This window comes from Lepisosteus platostomus, chromosome 6 (genome assembly GCF_059453375.1).
Source record: "Lepisosteus platostomus isolate fLepPlt1 chromosome 6, fLepPlt1.hap1, whole genome shotgun sequence".
Taxonomy (NCBI): Eukaryota; Metazoa; Chordata; class Actinopteri; order Semionotiformes; family Lepisosteidae; genus Lepisosteus; species Lepisosteus platostomus.
The window spans coordinates 43,889,740-43,913,134 of record NC_142616.1 but is presented as its reverse complement, the minus strand read 5'-3'; the positions used below and the strand labels follow the sequence as shown (position 1 = coordinate 43,913,134).

At 41.7% G+C, this 23,395-nt stretch overlaps 2 protein-coding genes across 8 annotated transcripts in view; one reads left to right on the top strand and one right to left on the bottom strand.

The window, feature by feature from the left end:
- Positions 1 to 2,492: 2,492 nt before the first annotated feature.
- hps6 (HPS6 biogenesis of lysosomal organelles complex 2 subunit 3) lies at positions 2,493 to 6,787 on the bottom strand. Its single transcript, XM_088635966.1, has one exon. It carries the CDS (start codon positions 6,481 to 6,483, stop codon positions 3,925 to 3,927), a length of 2,559 nt encoding a protein of 852 aa, XP_088492092.1. The 5' UTR covers positions 6,484 to 6,787; the 3' UTR covers positions 2,493 to 3,924.
- A 30-nt stretch (positions 6,788 to 6,817) lies between these two features.
- The window catches only part of armh3 (armadillo like helical domain containing 3), an 81,302-nt gene continuing 64,724 nt past the window's right edge, over positions 6,818 to 23,395 (top strand). For 2 of the 7 annotated variants that reach the window (XM_088635971.1, XM_088635978.1), the window contains exons 1-10: positions 7,609 to 7,860; positions 11,920 to 12,029; positions 12,628 to 12,684; positions 14,924 to 15,070; positions 15,569 to 15,676; positions 17,231 to 17,323; positions 19,190 to 19,264; positions 20,877 to 20,963; positions 21,962 to 22,018; positions 22,342 to 22,385. In XM_088635971.1, the coding sequence (XP_088492097.1) occupies positions 7,842 to 7,860; positions 11,920 to 12,029; positions 12,628 to 12,684; positions 14,924 to 15,070; positions 15,569 to 15,676; positions 17,231 to 17,323; positions 19,190 to 19,264; positions 20,877 to 20,963; positions 21,962 to 22,018; positions 22,342 to 22,385 (797 nt within the window). In that variant the 5' untranslated portion in view covers positions 7,609 to 7,841. The other 5 variants (XM_088635976.1, XM_088635975.1, XM_088635973.1 and 2 more) reach the window with 5 other exon arrangements.

Below are 23,395 nucleotides of genomic sequence, written 5' to 3'. Positions count from 1 at the left end.
AATCTTTGACAGTGTCAATATAGAGAAAAAAGGAAAATCCAGATTTCTGATGCAGATGTCAGACAGCATTTATTTATTGGCCACATCATACTTTATCTGGACTTGCTGTTTTTAATTAGGAGAGCAACACAGTTCAAAACAAAACAGGGGCGTGCAACAGCACCTCTCTGGAATTGACAGCTTTCGGTTACCCTGAGTGGGTCATTTGACACAATCTTTCACAGACTGCGAGCAGGCATAGCCAAAAAAGTCTGAATTCTGTGTGATACACTGTAGGTTTAGGGCACTACAACACTGATATTCCTAATGCTCTGCCATAAGCTACATTTAAAGGCTTTAATGTTATAGTAGCCTCACTCATGCAGTTGTGTCCACTTCACCAGTCTAATTCTTGTTAGTTTGAAAGCATGGATCAGGTAGCCAGACGGATTTTTAAGTGCTGAATAAGAAGCTCTCTAATGCTATAACATTGAAGCTTCTTTTTTAATCAAAAGTGAGAAATAACCTTGAACAACAGGAAGTTATTTTCGTCAGTCCACTGCAATCCTAAACTGAAATAGAAGAACATGGAAACTGAATAGGTTACTGATATATCAATACAGGTTGACTTTGACAGAAAACAGCACTAATATGTTGGAAACATTTAACACATTGAAAATTCATTTTCCCAAAGGAAACCAATTTAAACAGTTCATGTACACGCGATTAACAACCATATGCATTCTTGTAAGGCGTTCAGGGATACAGTATTTATCAAGTACATGTGCTCAATAGAAGTGATACAAGCACTTAAAGGACATCAGCACATCTAAGGTGCATTCTAATTTGACAAGCATCCCCTACACCGTGCACAGTAGGACGGACAGGGGTTTCATTGACAGTGAGACTGGCTGTACCACAAGGCTTTCGAGAGGTCTGCTTGTTCTTGTAGTAATGTGGCACCAGCAGTCTTAAAGACTGTGGGTGAATTTGCATCAGATGTGCTCAGCAAGGTTTACTGTAGCCTTGAAAATGCTTAGTGGACTGAAAGGAAATGCAGAGTAAGTGGAATTGGAGTGGACTAGTTTTTTGTAGGCGGATTTCTAGATCACACAAAACTGGGATCAGGGATACGTGCCACGTGCTCTCTCCACTGCCAATGACATTTCAATAACAGATGAACGGCAGCCAAAGCGAAGTGAAAAATTGTGCACACTTGTATTCTGCCACTTTTATTGACCAACATATTATCTTTAGTATTTCTTTTCTTATTTGATGAAATATCCCCTGGAAGCCCATTTCACCTCTACTAGCATCACTCATTATGAAAGACAAAGTTTTACCCTCCCACTGCAGCCTTCTCCCTGCCTCATGGCCTTTTGTGATGAAGCTTTTATTATTCACTTTACAGTATGATAACAAAAATGCAGCCTTCTAGCAATGAAAGAAAAAAAAACAATGTTGTTTATTGTTGCGTTATGGACATTTTGTCAGTAAAAAAACAAACAAAAGGTTAGAAAACGAGGAAGCCATTTGACCCATCTAGCTCATTTGCTTGCTAGTAGCTAATTGAGATAATCAGATCTCCTGCTGTAGATGCTCCCTGAAAGCCAGGTTATTGACTTTGATAACATGGCTGGCTACTACCGCATGTGTAGAAAAAAAAGTGCCTTCTGTTCTCATTTTTCAATGCATTCCCCTGTATGTTCACTTGTGTCATCTGGTTTGTGTTTCACTATTAATGTTCATGTCTACTGGGTTGACGCTGTCGACGTCTTTCTAAGTTTCATGACAGAGCGGGGGTAATTATTAATGCACTTTGTCCCGCAGAGATCGGTGGTGTTCAAAGGCAAGACTATCAAATGTTACAATGAGTCTCCTTAGTGTTCATCTGTCTCCTGTAGCGCTAAATCATAATATCTTGTTTAAAAACAATCTTGCCCAGGAAGCAGAGTGGCACTCCAGACAGGTAATTGCCTGACTACGTCAGACCTGCTGGGAATCTGACAGAACAATTATTGGCACAAACACCTCTGGAATTAAGGTAGAAACAGGAATCGTAAATTATAAATCTTAATTACACTTTATAACAGCATGGCTGTTTTTCATTTGAACTTTGTGTCAACTAATGTCTACATCACAGAAATAAGATTTTATGCAGTTCTTTTGCTACAGCCGGATGTAAACACTTGCACCACAGCAATGATTTAACTGTGCATATTTAGTTTTTACTTAACCTTGAAAAGTTGAAGAATTAAAGCTACTTTTGCAAGTGTGGCATACCAACAAAACATGGACATACAACTATACAGTATATAAACCCCTCTCAGGTTTAAAAACAAGTGAGGGCATCACGCCCTTTGTCCAAACTACCAGATGTTATTATCTGCCCCTTTTTTTTTGTATTTGTTTTTCATGGAAATACAGCAAAAATACACAAAAATGTACGAATACACAAGTCGTTAAATTACATACAGTATTTTCATGGATTACACAGTTTAAGTAGTCAACCATTAAACAGCCAGAAAGCCTGAACTTTAATAATGCTCTTTTTGTGTTCAACCATCAATGGATAACATTTGGTAAGCATCTCTTCTGCCACACAGTCTTTAGGTTCTAGCATCAGTAACCACGATATGATTAACCCTTCCAGAAACCACACATCACATCACATCCAGACACTACAACTAGACAATACTATAAGACCATTACCGAACAGTTAACCTTGTTCTCCTCCTAATGAAAAATGTTGGAGAGTGGCAGAAATAGCTCAGGAACTTACTAATTTAAGTGCCAATAAAATTAAAATGCTTTTATTTTGGTTTGTATTTTAAGATTTCATTTTCCATGATAAAAAAGGGTGTTAAAATTAATGTGCTGTAATGCCCACAAGATTTAAAAATGCTATTTTCTCAGTTGATATGCCGTTATAGACTGTACACCTCTGTGTACTGCTGAGATTGAGTGTCAATACATTTTGTTTTTTAATTCGATTCTATTACAGTCATTTTATTGTTATTTTTAGGGTAACAAAACTGTCAGTAAAACAGTTTTATTGTACCTATATCTTATGATACATACGGCAGTGTGATCCATGGTTTTAAAGTCCACACAACTTCATACAAAGAATGGTGCAACGTTCCCAGGGTTTTCAAACAGAGTCAGATTTACTAGGCTACTGGACAATGTGCATTTTTAAATAAAGATCTGAAACTCAAATCTTGAAATTCAATCTCAGTATTATATAGGCTATTTAAAATAGTGCCATAATAAGTGATGCTGCACACGATTAAAAAAAAACAGTGCCTCTAGTAACACTGCAACAACACTTCAGTGACAAATTAAACTCTTTCTTTAAAGTTAAATACATTTAGCCAATCGCAAATGCACAAAATCCCCACAAACACATTTTCATTTCAATGACTGAAAAAGGATCTCTATGAAGTCAAGCAACTTAGTAAATAAGACCCAAATTCCAATCTGAACCTTGAGGCGAAACATTCCAGCACAAATTTAAATCAAATACACAGAACGTGCATCAGACTTTCAAAAGGTTTTGAAGAATTCATCTACCCCGGCTGTGAAATTCAGGACCTTTATCTGAAACAGAGCAGTTCTTTTAACCCAACCCGTGTCAAATCACGCCACTGTAATTAACTCCACATTACTCTGTGCCAGTCTGGGACAGTCAACACAGTCTGAAATTGGATTTGAAAGGTTTGGGTAATTAAATGGAAAGACCCGTTACAGTCACTTAAAGTCAAGACTTATTTGGCGTTTGACGTGCTCTCCCTGCTGCGGATGTGCATGTATCCACTGCAAACCCAATGAACATTTGCCATGTATATATATACAGATATTTATTCGATCACACACAGTTGCGAGTGGGGCTACGGAGCAGAAGTGGAAAGACGGGGCACGAGTGCTTGAGTGGGAAAGCTGAAATCACGAGGGGGAGGCCGTCGTGACGGGGGTCACAGGGGGAGTCCTAGGTCTGGGATCCTGGTAATCCATGGCCGGCTCGGTGACGGCCCTTGGCGGCCCCTTCACCCGTCGAGGGGGTGTGGGAGGGGGAAAGGAGGGCGACTGGAGGATATCAGCGTACCTCTGGCTGGGCTTTGTCTCTCTCTGCAGCACTTTGCTGAGCAGCGGCTTCAGCAGCCCAACGGTCAGCTGGCTGCCGTCGGTTTGGAAGGGCCCGCGCTCCGGCGTGGAGGGAGGAAGGTTCTTCAGGACAATGTTCAGGATGCTGGTCACGGTGAGGTCCTCGGGACACAGGGTCCAGAGCAGGTCCAAGTAGGGGTCCAGGTCCCTGTGCTGGGACAACTCCCCCAGGAGAGTGGTGAAGATCTCCTTATTGAGCAGCGGGCTCTGCTGGCAGAACCTCTCCGCCACCTGAGCGACCTGCCCCCACTTTCCCAACTGCATGAGGAGGCGCAGGGCCTGCATGATGGCGTTGGGCCGCTGGCTGCACAGCAGCAGCTCCACCTCGACCTCCTGGTACTCCGCTTTCTCCGGCAGTATGGCCAGGGCCCGCTTGTACAGAGGCGGGCTGTCAGGGCTGTCCTTTGCCCCATAGTTCCAGGAGGAGATGCCAGCCTGCTGCTGCTGGGCTAATTCCACAAACCGGGGCAGCCACCTGGGTTGGAACCTGAAAAGAGATTGGCAGATGAGCTCAAAGACAGGTACCGCCCCATTTGCAGGTGGGCACTGCTGCCCATTGGGTAGGGTGGCATGCCCTGCTGGAACAGGGCTCAGGACTGTCTTCCACACCTCAGGGGCTGCCTTGGCTGAGAGAGAGCCCTCCTCGTAGGACCTGAGCTGCAGGGCCATCTGCAGGGCTTGCCAGGACTCCAGGGGGAAGGTGCTGAAGATCACATTCAGGTAGAGCAGGTTCTCCCGGTCCAGTTCTGTGCATAAGAGCCGACTGACCTCTTCACTTACTAGGTTCTCGCAGTGAAGAGCCAGCTCAGTTTCTGAGGCTTTGACCAGTGATGACTTCAACTCTTCCAAGGCCACTAAGCTCTTTAGCTCAGGATCCAGCGAGCTCAGCAGTTTTGTATAAGTGCCACTGGTGCCTCCCAGGATTCGCTCACTGGTCTTTTGGGTCTTTAGGTATACTTTCAGGATAGAGGAGAGGGCGATGGGAGCCTGGAACATGCCCCCGCTTTTCAGCTTCTCCACTGTCAGCTGCGTGCTGCTCAGGCTTCGGCGCTGGTAGTATTTGCAGGCTTCCTCAAAGACCGCTTCCACCAAGAGAGACTCAGGGCTGATACACTCCGAGTGACCCGGCGTCTTAGGACTCGAATCTCTCTCTCTTTGTTTGGCCACAAACAACCCAGACTCTGTTAACAGGTGAGGTACGTTCCTCTCCCTGCAATTCACAAAGAGAACTCCCTCTTTCTTTAAAGGGATTTTTTCCAGTTCTGTGCCACATCTAATGTCAATTAAATAAAGAGTCCTGTCCACAGTAAGGGCTAGAACGCCACCATAGACATGCATGCTGCTACACAGAGAGCAGTCGTACAAGCAATTGTCTGCAAGTTTATAGATCCGTCTGAGAACACCATCTTTCTGTAACATGCTGATCCACCCTGAGCCCAGAAGCACTAGCAGCCCACCACATCCAGTAGCTGAAAAGGCAATGATTTCTGGAGGGTTGATAGTAGACAGCAGACCAACACAGTCTGAAATCAGCCTCTTAAAATCAGATTCTTTGCTGAGATGCAAGTCTTTCCTCAGGAGGGTCCCCTTACACGCACTACTTACCGTAATGCTGTCCAGGTCTGGTGACCAAGTCAAAAAGAATTTGGAGATGCTGCTGAGTTTTGTCTCGTTATTATCCGGCAGAAGGTAAACGTTGTCGGCCGAAGCGATCACTGTGTACCGCGGACTATTGTGTAACATTATATTTACGCCCCCCAAACAGACCCCTCGCTCCTCCAGTTCGTATGTCCGTGTGCAAATGCAGTATTGGAAGTTATTACGGGCTGCGGTGGAAGATAAAGAGCTTTCTGAAGGGGGTCTCTCCTCAGACCAGATTATGACATTTCCACTGGCACAGACAGAAACTACTTTAGCCCTTGGGCTGTTACACAATTCTGATGTTTGCTGCAAATACCAACCCGCTTTGCACTCCTCGTATCTCCAGAACTCTACTCCTCCATTCTCCTGAACCACTGCGAGGTCCGACGATCCCCCGTCTTTGTCGCGTTGTCCTAAATAGACGAGGTCCACGATCTTCACGGACGTGCCCGAACCCAAATCGAGGTGCTTGTGGTTTTGCAGCTGGTGAGTTCTTTGTAATCTGTCAAAAGTCATGAGACCACCTTTTGGCTTGTGGAGAATAACATGGATGTGTTGCCCGTCTGGGCTAATCCGGATATCGCGCAAAGCACTCCAATTACAGCTCTTCATATTACTCTGTTTTAAATACTCCGTCAAGTCTCCGCCGCCAGTAAACTCGCCTAGGTCTGCTAACTGATCCAAAGCCAGGTGTTTCATGTTTATAGCTGGGGTTGGAAAATCCAGAGTGGAGAAACTGAGATCGTCCGTAAAAGCTGGGAGGATTTCACTGCCCTTTCAAACAAGAATGCTGGACACTGAAGAAGCCCAACTGTATTCCATGGTGTTGTCGTCAACTTGTCCTAAATCAAAGAAATGTCATTTTTCCTTCGCTTTCACGTTACATTTTCCTATTCATCCCTCTGTGACCGTCTATCGCTTGTGCCCTAACATCACGAGTTTGTCAATTTCCGGAACCCATTCCAGCCAGGAGAAGGAGGAGCCGGAGTTGTTTTTTTTTAGCTTTTGCGCATTTCCGTCCTTAAGAAATGACGTAGCGTAACGCGTATCCGTGTTGCTACTTTAACCCATTGTTTTCATCGGGCGTGTTCTGCTGGCTTGCAGTAAGTCAGAGCAAATACTGGTTTGTAATTGTATAGTGATTATAAACCGGAACGTATTTGAGTCTTTTTTTAACGTGCAGCACTCTCCATTCTTGAAATTCGTATTACAATATTATTGAACTGTGTATAAAATTATACCGTGTTAAAACAAAACTATAGCTTCCCCTTAAGTGTTGCCTGACAACAAACTGTAACACCTATACCTTAGGTCTTCTTTTATTTTCGGAAACATATTATACAAAGACTTCCGTAGGTCCGGGAACACCGTTTTTGCGTTTTAACATGCCTAATAAACCCGTCGCCGATATTTAATGATATATTTAAAACTGACGTATCGTAAAGTAGTAAACGACTTTGTATTAGTTTCTCCATCTTACTATATCCCAGATTCCGTGGGTCAACATATTGTACACAATCATGTACAGCTCTCCACAAATTATTGCACAGTTAACAACAACGCAATCGTGTTAACCGTACTTGTTTGTAGTTTTTATGTTAAAATGTATTCCGTTTACTGTTATTTTTTTATGTTCGAATTTGAAAGAATGTAAATGTTAACTACAAATTTCGGAAGACCAGCGCTAAGACCCCGCTCGTTTCTGGGAGCCTGTAGAAAGTGGGAGGGGTGATCTGACACACGGATCTGGGGGAGACGGGCGCTCAGGTTTTTTAATTGAATGGGGATGGATTTATGAGAAATATCCGTTTTCCACAGGTAGGGAGGAAGCGCATTGAGCCTGTTATAAATGACGACACATTTCTTCCCAGCTTTGACACGGATTATGACATTGACAGCACTTTTAATGATGGACGATCGATGTTAATGATTACAATTACAATGGTTTTGCGTTTTGACGCGTAAAACAATACCCTTTAATTCTTGGGTGAATCAAAACAAGTGATGGAATGAGTTAGAGTTGCGATGGATTTGGCAGTGATTTGGTTGCACCCGAAATGTCGCTTTTAAATGAAAGTAAGGGATACACTGTGCATTTACGAAATAAATGTAGCTAGCTAAATTAAACGCTAATTTCAGTTTTATATGACATATCTAATTTTCAGTTAGTGAAGAAGAACGGAATCAGTTGTTTGTAGAAGTTCAGTATACTACCAGGCGTTTGATTGTAGATGGTGTAAATAAGGCAACGAAGAATTCGTCCCCCACTCTTTCAAGAAAACAAACGAGGTGAGGCCCGTAAGTTAGAGAGGAAACGCCGGGGACTGAGAGGATGCATACAGGCCGTGTCCTGGTCCGCAACAGGATATTTACGTATGCGTTGTGAAATGGCTACGGATTTGCTTGGTTGTCCTACTGCACGGTTTCCGTAAATGTATTATTTACTTTTAGAAAACGATTTTTTTTTCAGTGAATGGGCGTTTTGGTGCGTACATTTTAACGACAAACACAATAACGAATGAGATGGGGTTTCTTCAGTTGTAATGCAATGCTTTTTAGGGTAGGCTAGTAAAATAAAATTATGAATCAAAGACTGAATGTGCTTAATTGTAAACCACATTTTTTTTCTCCTCAAAATATACTTTATTTCCATAACAACATCTCGCAAAAGAAACATTGTAAACCACATACGTCAAAAACAGGTGACGGAGTCACGACTCCCATCACAGGCTACGGCTTGAAGGATGCCGAGTATTTAGCTGTTCATTTAAGTACATGGCGTGTTTTCTAAATGGAAATGGTCTCAATCTTTTAGGTTAAACGTGGCATTTGAATTTACTTGTTTCACGCTCAGCCTAACACCTCCAAAAAAAAAGTACCTTCAGTCTGTAACCACACACTTGACTTAAGGGGAAGATTTGGCTGTTGGTTCAAGAGCATAAGGGGTTCAGATATTTTGTATGTTACAGTTCTCTAATGAAGGTATTATTGTTTTTTAACCCTTGTGACTGAGAAACGTTGCTTGTATGTTAAGTGGCTTAGTTCAGTTTGTCATATGCACAAGTACAATGAGATGTTCATTAGGATACCATCCTAGGATCATTTAACTGCTAACTACACAACAGACTAAGATGAGGCCTAATGTTGTTCTAAACTGCTCCTCACCTTCCAACCCTCATCCAACCACATTCAGGCTAACCTGCTGTTAGGACTTTAATGCTTTCACATGGATAACATGGAGACCCCGAGACTCCTTTGAATTTAATTACCTATATTGGCCCTAAGGGAATTTGTCTTGCACATCAAGAACTTATAAATGTATTACATATATGACAATAATGCAATACAACAACAGAACAATACCATGATACACAATAACATTTAACAACATCGTTCAGTCTGAACCCTTTCAGAATCTTACATGGACTTGGGTGTATTGTGAAACAAACGGGCAACTGTAATTTGTGACTGCTTTGATTTGTTTCTGATAACGGTTTCAACAGACTTGAGGAGAAGTGCGTAAGTGCTCAGAGACTGACCAGGTTTGATTTCAGTAGGTGATTCATTCCACTAATTTCAGAAAAGGCACTCTTTTATAGGAAAAAGATGCCCTTTTTGATAACTGGGGCGTGAGTTTGTTGTATTACTGAGAATATTTCATCTGACCAAAAAAAATTGTTTTACACTACAAAAAACTAAAGCAACAACATTTGCTGGATAAGTTCCCATTTCAAACAATCAAGGGGAATTTCTTGAGTTTTTATTTCTGAGAACCAAGGTCGTATTGTGCTCACACAAATGACCCATTTGGGATTGGCCTCCGAACTTGTGACACTGATCAGTTAACCTCTGTTATCTGTTTCTGTTTATTGCTGAAAAGGCTTCTTTTTCTATCTATTATCTTGTTATGCAGCCTAATTGGTATCAGCAAGTTTTAATTAAAAGGGGACAATTTATATCACACAAGGCATTCCCTAGAAATTGAAACTAGAGTCTGAAAGTATCCGAAGGTTAAAGAAATATGTCACATAAATGTACTTTACATGCTTGCAATTTGGAAATATGCAAATATTTGCAATACATAGTAATATTGCCATTTTAATATGTCATATTAAAATACGAACCTCTCAAAATACAGTGTATTTTGCATTAGTCCAGGCATTATTTTGTGTTTGGTGTTTTGCTACAGTTTAATGTTCTCTTAATTGAGGTTGATCATTTTTGTACAGAAAGACTCCAGGTCATTTATCGTTATGGATGCATATTTTATTTTGAATGAATGGGGATTTTATAAGGTCAGGGCTTCCTGTTGAAAACCAGCCTAGGAAGCCCTTATGAAGTAACAGAAACTGAATTTTAAGTAGCACAGTAAGACTGAAAGTAAATTAAGATGATGTGTGATTGAACAAGTGTCCTATAAGCTTGTTTGACTATGAATTTTCTACCTGCTAGAGAACTTGCTTAGTTCATCTTTAATTGACAGGCTAGGAGAAAAGGGTGATAACTTACAATATGTTCTACTAGAGTGCAGGGTTTATGTGGTCTTTGGGCCTGTGTGAATTGTGGGAGTCCCTGCACGGTAGATCTTGGCTCGAGTAGGAGCAAATTTGGGGAAGCTGAGCAGATCTGCAGCCGTGGGTGTTTAGAAAGGTAAAGCCTGTTTTGTTCTTCTCTACTGAAACAATCAAAGCAAGAGTGTGTCTGGTTAAACCGTAATGTGGACAGTTCAAGGCTTAGATTGGAACTCTCATCTCCTGTTCTGGACAGCCATGAACAGCATGCATTTGTCAAGCTCTTGTTAAATGTGCAAAAATGTATAGTTCAGTTTGATGTGTGTAGAATACTGCACTTTAACAAAATTTTTACTAACAAATCATAACTGGTTTGCCCCTCAGGGCAAATTGCTGCAGTTTAAACTGAATCATGAACAGTTGCAATTTGAACAATACTTACCCAGGACAAAGTGAAAAATCCTTCTATTAGCCCGGCCAAGAGCCAGGAGACGCTTAGAGAGAGGAAGAGGCAAAGGTCTCTGCTTAGTCAAGAGCCTAATGAGAGGAATGAGAATTCAGAGCTGTAGATGTCTTGTAGAGTATGCAAGCCTGTTTAGACTTAGATTGTTTTTAACAGCTTAGTTATAAATATAATCAAATAATGAATATAATAGACTTTTTCAGCAATGGGTTTGTTATATTTCAGGTACATTCACTGGCAGATTCTCTTAAGTGTTGTTTCTTTCCCTGGTATGCTTATTCAATTATTATGTATGTGTATGCAAGAGAATAACTGTATTCTGTTGTAACATTAAGAATATGGCAAAAATTATTTTAGTTTCAGTCATGAGGTTGTAAGTCTTTTATATCTGGTGATGCAACGGAGTGATGGGTCTTTTCTCCCTCCACCTGAATTTATACTGATTAAATCGTTTTTTATAAATGTCTTGATTTAATTAACCTTTTTCAAAGGTTTTCAGCCATTGATTATTTAAAAAGAGTTCTAAATCCTGCTGGATTGTAGCCCTCAAGGATTGAAGTTCATGAGCCCAGCTTTGCATGAATTAGAGGTTAAGGACAGAGGCCCCTTGTGCCTTACTGGCAGGTTGGGCCTTCTAGTCCCTCTCACCAGATGTTCAAAGGTCTGCTGTGGAATTACCCAGCAGTGACGTCTTCAAGCAGTGCAAGGCTGGCCATACGCTGCCAGGTTTGTGTGGGACCTTAAGATCAGCCACCAGTGGCATTCCAGACACCTGTGAGTTTTTAATGTGGGCCATGTCCTCCAGAAATGCGCTGTTCCGCTATTCGTCTGCTTGTGCTGTGGACTGCTCGATATCCACTGCGCATGTCAGAGGATGAATGTGGAAATTGTTTCATAGTGCAAAATGAGGCATGTTATGGTGACTTCTTTCTCCAACTTTTCCAAAGGTGTTTGAACACTCTGTGCCAGGGATCTTGTCTTTTGGTGTAATTCTGCTTTTGTGATTGTCTTGGCTGTACAAGTCAGTGCTGGTTTTTGGTCGTTTCATGCTGCTTCCTGCTGTGTAGAAATGGGTGATCTGTAGTGGGGGCTGTGCTCTTGCAGAGCACTGCTGTGGTGAGCGGGGGCGCTAGCGTGCTCAGTAGTGTCTCCTGTCCTCAGATCCAGCCATGGCCCAGGTGGAGAAGAAGGCAGGCTTGCTGCGGAAGTCCTCCGCCTCCAGGAAGCCCCTGAAGGAGAAGGTGGTGCTCATGTACGATGAGATTTTTGCGGTAAGTTTGGCACTATGGAGGTCTGTCATAGACCCTCAAGCTGCAGCTTCAGTTCTGTAGTGTATTAACGGCACAGTGAATTGATTGTACTTGTTAAAATTGTCACATGCGAATGCTCACTGTAATTTTTTTTGTAATATTACTGTCAAAATACATTGCCCAGGCAGAATAAAAACATCTATGATACATACATGACAAAGCATTTGTTCCGACTGTTTCTGTGTCTGGGTGTATTATGAAATGCAGTTGCTTTCTCTTTCAGACCTTGCAGTAACAGCCCAGGTAGGTGCCCTGTAGTACATCAGTATGTGGCACAGGTCCTCATTTTATTCTGACAGAGCACAGTGTATGAGTGGGCATTATTTTAGGTGTGGTAAAATGTTAAATTCATCTAGCATTTGCTGTGAGGGTTCCTAACTAAAGGCCTGCAGCGGATTACAAATGGCAGTCCAGTGGCTGTGCTGATTGCTCCTTCATCACAAGGAGCCCGAGAGAAGGGCGTGATTCTGGGCTGCTCTTTGGTACCAGCTGGACAAACTGTGGCACTAAATGCTTCTCCCCACTCAGTCGCCCTCTAACCCTGTCACTCCCCCTGCAGAGGGAAGACCCAGCCAAGAACAACCCGCGCTTCTGGGAGGAGCTGTTCCTGATGAAGGTGAGGCAGGGCAGGGCGGGATCTGGGGCATCTCCTGCAGGTCTGAAGTGTGACTGCGGGCTGTGCCTGTGGGCTCACTGTGAATCTGCAGAGCCAAATCGGTGACATGCCTCTGTATCGTCAGCAGAGACAGAGATACACTTTCTTCTACATTGCAAAAGTAGTCAGGGGTAAGAAATGTTTAAAATAACAAGTCTAATCCCTGAATTCACACACCTGGCAGAATCTGAATGGCTATCAGTCTTAATGGATAGGGGGGCGGAGACTCAATAAAGCTGGCTGCCCGGTACAAGATCTCCTGTTGTAGCCTGAGGACCAGCGAGTGAGCCTCTCAAACAATATTTTATTATTCTAAACGTATTCTAAAGGTTGGTCTAATTTATATTGCTTTGGCAACCCTATAATTTATTGTTCAAGCCAATAAAATTAATTGAATTTGAATTCGTCATTGTCATGGAGGGAGAGAGAGGCTAGTCTAAACCTTTCAATTCCAGGACGTGTTGGGGTGTTTTGGCATTTGTGCTGTTTATGTCCTCAGTAATTGAATCAGCCAATATTTAATGCTGATGTTTTATAATTTCAGAGTCATTATACTGAATGTATATGTAAGGTGTCAACTTTAATGGTGCCTGTCTGAGATGATATTGAGCTTAACTGTGTTAATTGTACTGAAAAGTAGATATTTTATGGTCCTCCAACCCTTAAGTAGAACACAATACAAATGTAATTAACTATTTGTGTGCTTTAAAGGGTTATAGAGGAGTATTTAATTAAGGTTTAGATATCACTTATCATTCCATTTTGTTGTGAGCAGTTATATCTTGTGATTGTTTATTTTATTCAATTCAGGAGCTTAGTTTTTCATAATTTAAAACAACTACAGTCTCAGAAGCTTGGAGAGGAAGCCTCGTATTAAGGTCTACTGTCTTTATGTGGCTGGATCCGGTGCTAGACAACATTTTAACAAACACAGTCTCTCTCTCCATGCATGGTACTTGAGAAGCGTGTGACCTCCACTTATCCATTGTCTCACCACTTTATCCAGTACGAGGTCAGGGGGGATCTGGGGCTTATTCTGGCAAGCAGCAGGCACAAGGTACGATACATCCTGGCAGGGTGCCAGTCCATCACAGGGCAGACAGAGACACAGACACACTCACACCAGGGTCAGTTTTCCCAGAAGCCAATTAACCTACCAGTATGTCTTTTGACTGTGGGAGGAAACTGGAGCACTTAGAGAAAAAATGTGCCAACAAGGAGAGAACATCCAAACTCCACAAAGATAGCACCACGGGTCCAGTATTAAACCCAGTGCTGTCAGTGACCAAACTCCTGAGTCAAATATACATATTTTAGTTCAGGTGGGTATCTGCCTTAGCATGCGTAGGCTGCAAAGTAACAAGTATTAGGTTTATTCCATGCTGAAAAGAGAAGAAAGAAAACGTTGTGTTTTCTTTCTTTTCTTTTCAGCATGGAATAAAGCTAATACTTGTTGCTATATATTTTTTATACTTGTTTACATGTCAGAAATGCATTCATGGTTAAAAGATGCCTCTGCCAGGAGATTCTGAAATGCCCTCTCAGGGATTTGAGATTATTGGATTTCTCTTAACATTTCTCAAATGAGCCCCAGATTGCAAAGTGAAATAGGATTAAACACCTGTGCTATCTAAGTTCTAAGTCCACCCAGACTTTTCTCATCAGTAAGCCACTTGTCCTCTGGGAGTGGCAGCAAGCCAGAGCCCAACCCAAAGTGACATGGTGTGTGAGACATGATTGAAAGCACTCTATACAGTCCATCTCAGATCTGTGGAGAGTGCAGCAATGTAGAACAGGCCCGTCAGACCTAACCAGCATGTCTTAGGAGTGGGAATCATTCCCGAGGAAACCCATGTTAACATGTGGAGAACACACAGGATCCACACAGACAGATACTCGGGTGCAGAATGAAACTACATTAAGAACAGTGAAATGGGTCCTAGGTACATTCTGATCAGATGCAGACTTAAATGCAGTTGCAGGCTTTTTGAAAGTCAGAGAGAGTAAGATAGTTACAGATACGTTCATTACAAGTATTAATGGCTCTTTAAATATGGTAGAGTGCAGACTTGTAATTTTATTTTCAGTAAAATGGGTTATTTTATGGAAAACCACTCATTTGGCATAAGAACTTAGATTGTGGTTTACATTGGGGTTTCTGGATGCCCAAGTAGTTCCAATTTCCTGTTTTCCTCTCAAGGTGAACCTTGAATACTTAGAGGGGAAACTGGAGTCTTTGGATGGTGATGAACTGATGAAGATCAAGGACAATATCAACAGCTTATTTCAGCACTGCATCCAGGCACTGGGAGAGGAGCATCAGATCAAGGTGGTAAATGCCTTACAGGTGAGTGCCAGCAGAGGGAGCACCAGAGCTGCAGTTTCTAGTCTTCAGTGCTTGACTCCCCTGACAGCAATGAAGGGATGTTTCTTCTTATTGAGTTATAGAAAATAGCAGTTTTTCATTTTTCATACCTACATATTTGTGTGCATTTCTGAAGTTTAAGATGAAAGCCTATATCTGTCAACTAATGCACTCTGGGGATTGACTTCTCAAAGGCACTACAAGGCTATTAATTCAATTAAAAAAAAAGAATTTAGCCTCATTATTGAACAGTAGTATGCAAGTATTAAATAATAAAGCAGTTGCTTCAATAATTTTGTTGTGCACATGTAGTCAAATTCATTTTTAACTTAAAATAATGGAAAATTGTCACATGAGGCAAATTATTGATTCTTTGAGTAACTTTATGATAAATGTCACATGGAAAATTGGATAGATTTATTTTCCCTGTTTCAGTAAGAAAGCACTAAGTATGTTTTAGTTTTTCCCATTTAATTTCAGACTTTGTGCGCCCTGTTCCGGGGGGTTCATCAGAAGAACAAGTCAACATCGGGCTTCGACATCATCAACATGCTGATGGGCTTCGACAAGGCTGAGTTGCGCATGAAGGTGAGGCTATTGTCCAGCCTCTCGTTAGACTTTTAAAATCTCCTTTTTTTATATCCCTTCCCCCACTCCCCCCAAAAAATTAAGTATGTTTTTTTGGTAATGCTTTATTTGAATGTTGCTGCATAATTCATATTCTCTTCTTATATGCTACACAAGACACTATAATCAGAGGTGTAATGCTTTATAGGGACATGCTCAAATGACATAACATGTGTCAGGCTCACTCCCACTAGAATGCAGAAGAGCGAGCTAGTGTTTGCAGTGGTAGCCCTACATCCACCTGTCACTCAGTGCCGGTTGCCATGGAAACTCATTCTGAAAGGAAACCTGAATCATCTGTGGGCAACGCACAACTCTGCCTGCTCTGATGCAGAGACTGCCCTGATCTCACCTTTGCTCCCAAGCTCTGTTCCCGAGTTTGCTTTGTTTCTTCTGGATTCTTGCCCTATCTGTGCCCTGACCACATATACTGGATTTAACCCTCTGTGCTGCCTTTGGACCCTGCTTTGTATTTCACTACCTTGGCTTTAGATTTTGGATTCTCCCCATACTTCACTACCGTGTCTTCCTTGCTCTGACTGTTGCTTTGCTGAACCTTGACCCTGGACTGTGTTTGAGTGCACTGCTCTTGCCTGCAAGCTCGTTACTGCTCTACCCGAGTTCCTACTCTTGTTACAGCACCAGGACTGCTTGAGTTGCTACCACACAGCGGACTGCCTGCAGTTGCCCTGGTTCATCTCTCTCTCACCCTGTGGGGGGGTTTATCTTACACCTTACTGCTTACTTCCACCTTACCCAGTGGGCATGATATTTGTTTTATCTTCAAATACTATCAAGAGATAATAATTATGCTTGGCATTCAGTAATGCCAGTTGTTTTGTTCTCGGCAGCATTAAATCTGACTGGTATCTGTCTGTTGCAGTGCTGCGTTTATGAGTTGGAAACACTTTTTATACCTTAACAAACAGTATTCAGGCTTAAAGCAGAAAACAAAAATGTATGAACACAAATGGAGATGTAAGTACAGTAGCAATAACTAAATTCTCATGGTGGTGCTGAGATTCTGTCCATTTGGGGTTCCTGTGGGGCTCTGCCATTAAAGGCTTTTTCTTGAAGTAGAGCTTGTACTCCAGCCTGAGCTTTGCCATTAGCCCACTGTGATGATGACAGCAGCCTGGAGGAGCGGTTATCTCTAGGCACGCTGGAATTAAACTTTAACCCCTGGGCTCACTGTTGTCTATGCCATCATGTAAGTCCACTCAAAGTGGTCCAGCAAAATGCTCCACTGTAAAAAGGTGAACATATAAGAAGTGTTATTCTTGGGGCTTGAGTGATAGGAAATACAGTAGGTGGTCTTGAGGTGACGAGATTGTCTTGCCATGAGGGAGTTCAAAAAGAATGTGGGTGTGACAATGGGTATGTTGGGAAATGTATAATGCTCTTTAATTTTAACATAGTACTGAGTTTAATACAGTACGGAGCATGGTAATACAGCTTTTTAAAAACATTTCTCCAGACAAGGCGGTGAGAGCTGTAATCTTGTCCCTTCTTCAGGACCTGATGGAGAGTTTGGACACCCTGCTATGTGGAGAAGGTTCGGAAAGCTTGAAGAGCCTGTGTTTGAAGTTGCTGCTCTGCTTAGTGACGGTATGATTCTCATTAAGTCTGCATTGAGACAGGATGGGCTGGGGTAATTGAAAGGCAGAGCCTTGCTTACATGAGCATTTCTGCTCCAGAGGTATGTGTGTGACACAACACCAAGCATAAAAATATAGGCACAAACACACCAGTATATGGTAATCAGCTCTTGCCTTGCTGCATGGTCCAACAGTTTGGCTGATTTTTATACTCTGCCTGGGGGAAGTATTATGGCACAGGGCTCCATTTAAGCGTGTCAGGACCTTTTGGGTCTTTAGTGTCAGAACTGGCTTTATGCATCATTTGAGACCAGCAGAGTCAAGTAGGAGACTTCATCCATGTTGGCAATGCAGTTTTGTGGATTGATGTCCTGTCCCATATAACGTGAAATCAAATTGAAATATATTTTGTTGTGTGTGTGCTCCATTGAGCACCACCTAATGCAGCGGGTAGTAGCAGGAAGTAAGTAGCTGAACAAAGGAGATAGACCATGTGAGTGGGGGCACTCCGAGGACAGAAAGAGGAATGAATGCTGTCAAAGCCGATCTGCATGCTTGCTAATTTATGCTTTTAATTTCTTAGAGTGCCTGCAGAAATTTGTTCTCCAGTCAAAAGCTCCTTTGGCTTTAGAAGCAGTTATTGAACAGATTTGTAGCTCAGTACTGTTAGCAACACAGTCTTGCATTTTAAAACCTCCATTGAGAGTTGAAAAGCAAAACATGGAAAGAGAAATGGCATTATATTTGAATCTGCGGATACTTCTCAGTTTCTATGGCAGCAATATTGCCACTCTGCAGGCTGATCTCATCAGATCTCAGCAAGGCTGGGCCTGGTCAGGACTGGCATGGGAGACCACTCAGGAAACCCTTAGTCTACCAGGTGTTGGTGGACCTGTAGGTGGTGCTCTTTCCTCTGAACCAGTATTTCTTTTTTTGAGTTCACATTTTTGTTTTGACTTTAGCAAGAAGCATCAGAAGAATAACAAGATGAGCAAGAAACAATCCATTCCCCCTCCCCAGACCCCACTACAATGAGACCTGCACCAGTCTTTCATTTGCTCTAATTGCAGCTTCACTCCAGATGTTCAGAGTGGCGTCGCCAGCTTTGTTTACTCTGGTGGTAGACAGTTCCACCATCACTCTGTCTCTGACGTATGAGAGCCATTGCTGTATTGGCAGGCTATGAGGTTAGCTGTGCTATCGGTTTCTTTGTTTAGTCAAACCTGTGAGACAGATTTCCCATTGACACTCCTATAGTTTGCGATATCTCGTTAAGTAGTAACATGGAGCAGAATTCTAAACCCTATAAATAACTCCGTATGGTGATCGGGAGCACTCTCTTCTGATGAGACATTAAACTGGGTCCTGGTTGGGTCCTGCCTACTTGGTAAATAAAGAACCTATAGTGGTTTTTGAAAGACTAGGGTCATTAGCTCCCATGTCCTGGCAGTACAACCTTATAAAACCTTGCTTTCCGTGAAGTTCCCCCCAGTTTGATCTGTGAACCAGCTTCTTACTTCTCTGCCTGATCTGCCATATTGGAGGGAGGTCTCATACTAGCTGCTATGCTCCACCCAGTTGTTTGCTGCATGTTCTGATCAACAGAGTAGGTCTCCCCCTGTGTGCAAAGCATCGTGTCTGAGAAACTGGACTACTAACAGCTTGCCAGTTAGGGCAGAGTATTGTGATTAAAAGTGAACATACACACACCTATCTGGTAGCCTACACTTGTGTTTCACACAGGGTCTGACTCAGATGCTCATGCCCAAGGCGGGCCAATTTACCATGCACGGGTCTGTGTGTAGTTTTAATGAGCAGTACAGTAGTATTTTTGTGGAATGCTGGGCTGGGCTGTAACTATCTCATTCTGTTTCAGGTGACAGATAACATAAGTCAGAATACCATCCTGGAGTATGTTATGATTAACAGCATCTTTGAGGCTATTCTACAGGTAAGAGGGAAAAAGATAGCTGAGACCATAAGCGATTAAGATCTGTTTAATGTTCTGAAATGCGAAAAATGCTGAGTGTTAAAGGAGATCATCTGTATAGTTTTGGGAAGAAGAAAATGTAAAAATAGACAATTGACACAAGAAAGAAACATTTTAAACTGCAAGCTGTGTTATAGCATTAAAAACTAATGAATATGCATGATTTTTGACAAAAGAAATTATGGCAAAATAGCAGTTTGCTTTATAATAGTTAAAAATTGAGATATTCTTGCGCATGCTGATCCCAGTGTAAAACCCTGCTACACTGATGTCAGTAGAAACAAAACTAAATTTATTTAGACCAAAACTATGATTATTTTATATTTTGTATTGTCTGTGCATGGGTTCTTCGTAAATTCCTATTTAAGAGGGTTTTGTGTTTGGGGCCCTGACAAAGCACAGTGTGTTAACTCACACCCACGGGTCCCACAGACTACTGTAAATTACTGGTCTTGTCTTACTAATTGCCACATAATGTTATAATATTGCCACGAATTAAAAGTCGTTCTAATTACCACACAGAGCTCCAAATTACTACAAACTGCAAGAAAAATACCATCAAGTACAACAGAGCACCACAAACTAAATTATTAAGCGAATAAACATGACACAAGTTATAGTTTATGCAAATGCACTGTCTTGCTTTGTAATTAATTTTATGTGTTCACTTATTTCGTATGCCTTTGCTTAGGACTGTCCAGGAATACTTGAAAGTAATTCATCCAGTTTTTCACATGACTTTTATCTGGATCCTCAGTAAACCTGATATGTTTGTTTAGAGGGCCTAAAACACACTTTACGGGTGCTTTTTTTTCTGAAGGTGTCCACTTTATAGAGCTTGGACACAGTGATTTTTCAAAATTTAGAATGGCCCATTATTGTTTTTGTACCCACCTGGTTTGCAAAAGCCATGTCTTGACTCGCAGCTACGACCCCCATAACTGAAGACGGGGAAATGCGGATATGTAGGCGAACACTTCTGTTTGTTTACCATGCCAGACATGGTAGAGGACTTCTAGACGGCACTGGCCGAACCAATTTCACCCTTCCTTTGGCGGAGCTCAACCAGTTGTGCTCTGTCATAGTCCCAGGTTCGAACCCGTGATCAACCTGGCGAGCCAGTCGACGGGCCATGGACACAGCAATTCTAAACTGACACTTTTTACGTGTTTCTGTGAGATTGTCGTCTTGCCCTTTGCTGTGTACAGTACTTTATTAGCCAATATCCCATAGGAAGTAAAATGTTCCCACATATTTTTCCATTACAGTTATGCTGATAATTAATAGTAGAAGGTATTTTGTAGTAGTTATACTATATTTTGGTATGATATATAAATACTTAAAACATTTTTTTGCCTAGCATGGTTATTGAATTGAATTCTAAATATTTAATAAATCAAAGGTTGTACGTTTCCTCAGAACTGTAGTCAGTCCCATATTTAATTATTAATTTAAGATTTAAAACGACAGGGAAGTGACAGTATATCACAGCTTTTCTTGACTTTTCTTTCTTAATGGATTTGAATATTTTTTTAGATTTCTCTTGGTTTCAAGGACGTTCCTTCTTTTCCAGATCCTCTCTAGCTCTCCCAGCAGGATACAGCATGGGTATGATGCAGTAGTCCTCCTGGCTCTCCTTGTCAACTATAGGAAATATGAGGTGAGTGGTGCTGTCTGATCTCTGGCCAGCTGTAGAGCCTTCTGTAGCTGCAATGAAGAGTGTTTCAGCAGTGATGCTGCGTAATTAATGTGGATTTTTTCACGTGCTTCAAAAATCAGACATTAGGCATAGAGGATATGAAAGCAAATCTAAAAAAAAGATGTTAATACCAGTATTTTATATTTTGCTATGAGGTGACCATAGGGCTTTTAAATTTCATGTAATGCTTGTTTCAAGATGTGTCTAATGCCAACCCATATTTGTACAGGGTTAAATATAAAACTCCTATTACATTTCCTTTTGAGCCATTCCACCCTAAATGCTTCCAAAGTGCTTTACAATGTAGGATGGGATCTTATCCATCACCAGGATGACCCACAACAGCCGTTTTACATCCCTCACTACACAGCAGATAAAGTGGAAATTGCTTCACCAGCTGAATTAAGGGGGAACTTCAGGGAAGCCTGTAACAAGGTTTAGAGTGGAATATAGTCAGGACACCAAGATTAACATCCCTACTTGTAGGAACAGTTTCATTGGATTTCTAATGACCAGCTAGAAAACACCTCAATATAGCCTCTAATCCGAGGCAGGGCACTCCCTACAGCATACTGTAGTTTCTCCCGGTCACCAGACTGAGGCACTGGTCCTCCAGCACTACTTGCAGCTCCAGCCTGGTTTCCCTAGCAGTCTCCCAGCCCAATAATTGAGCGTGCCTGGCCCTGCTGATCTTTTGAGATCTGACAAGATCAGTCTAAAGTGTCATGCAGTTTGCTTTGACACACAATTCCTGTTGACCAGCATTGTCCCTCCTAATTTCCCTCTAGATGTACAACATCTTCATCAGACCAGCCTAGTGTACTCTGCCGTGGCTAGGACTGGGTATCATATATTTTAATCTTGTGATCGGGTCAAGATGGTTACAGTTTTAAACGGGACTCGGCACACGTAGAATTAACTGCAAAGGACTGACTGTGTAACGTTTCTTCTTCTGACAGTCTGTGAATCCATACATCGTGAAGTTGTCTATTGTGGACGACGAGACCACATTAAATGTGAGTGTTCTTATACAACTTGTTGCAGTCAGTGATCCTAAGTAGGACAGTCCAGATGGTAGATCCCTCTGCCATTGCTTTTCTAGTTTACTTGTGTATTTCACATTATTACATTACTTTTACCAGACCGGTTTAAGATGACCCCACCATTGCTCTGCATATTGATTTGTTCACTGTGTTTGGTTTTGTTCCCAGCTGTTATATTGGAACAGATCGGTATTTGATGAGGGTTGTCTGCTGTTTATATGGAGGAAAAACGCCATGACAACAACAGCTGTCTTTCTTCCGGGAAATAAAAGCTAATTATTTGTCTTTATTTCCAGGGAATGGGGCTGGTGATCTCGCAGGCTCTGTCGGAATACAATAGGTAGATCTAGCCTTTATTTTCATCATTTATTCTTTAAACTAATCGGTCAAATGTGGCAGCAGCACGAGTTACAGTTAGGGCTTTGGAATCAGGATTTGGAGGACTCTGGTTTCAAATCCGAGGTGGGAAGTTGGTACAGCATCCTTGAGTGAGACACTTTGCACTGCTTCCAGTCAACATCCCCGCTGCTTACAGAGCTGATAGAAAGTCTACACACCCTTCCCAAACTAACACATTTTCTGGTCTAACAGCCTGAAATCTAGACATGTGAAATCACAGTCTACAGTAGGTTACCCTTGTTTACACGTTGTACCACATTAAAGCCCCAAGCAAAAAAGATGCTCAAACATTTTGAAAAGTAATGAAGAATGAAAACCTAGAGAAGTGGGCAAAGAAGTCAACAGAGAACAAATGAACATCTGGTTGAATGAGAGATTAAAAAGCTTACAAAGCTCTAGAATGAGCTCAGATATTCAGAGGCAGCCAACTTGGCTGCTGTCTTGACCAAATGTAGGTGAAGGGTGAATCTGCAATTAAGAGTAAGCATGGAGGTAACAGCAGGTAATATTTTGAATACCCTGATTCTTCTACACCATCTTGATGATTTTGTGAAGCACATGCCTCTGTTCAGGTCTGGTTTTACAGTCTCAAAGAATGGAAACATTTTGTTTTCATTGTACTGATGTGAGTTTTAATTTTCTGAAACAATTAGAAATTGGAGCACTAAATTGCTTTTAAACCACTATTGAGTGGTTAAAGGCTATTAGGAGTCATTCCAACAGAACGGAAGCAGTTGCTGCACACAAATTAATTAATTCATACAACACCAAAACATGTATAGCTAACCAACAGTAGAAATAATGTTATTTAGTAATAGTAATATAATGTATGAATTCCTCTGCTGTCATCCACATGGTTGGTTTTCTCAGGGCTTACAGAGATAGGAATTAATAACATCAGGGTTAAACATACATTGGCTGTATTATTTGTTGTCTGCCTCATAAGTTATG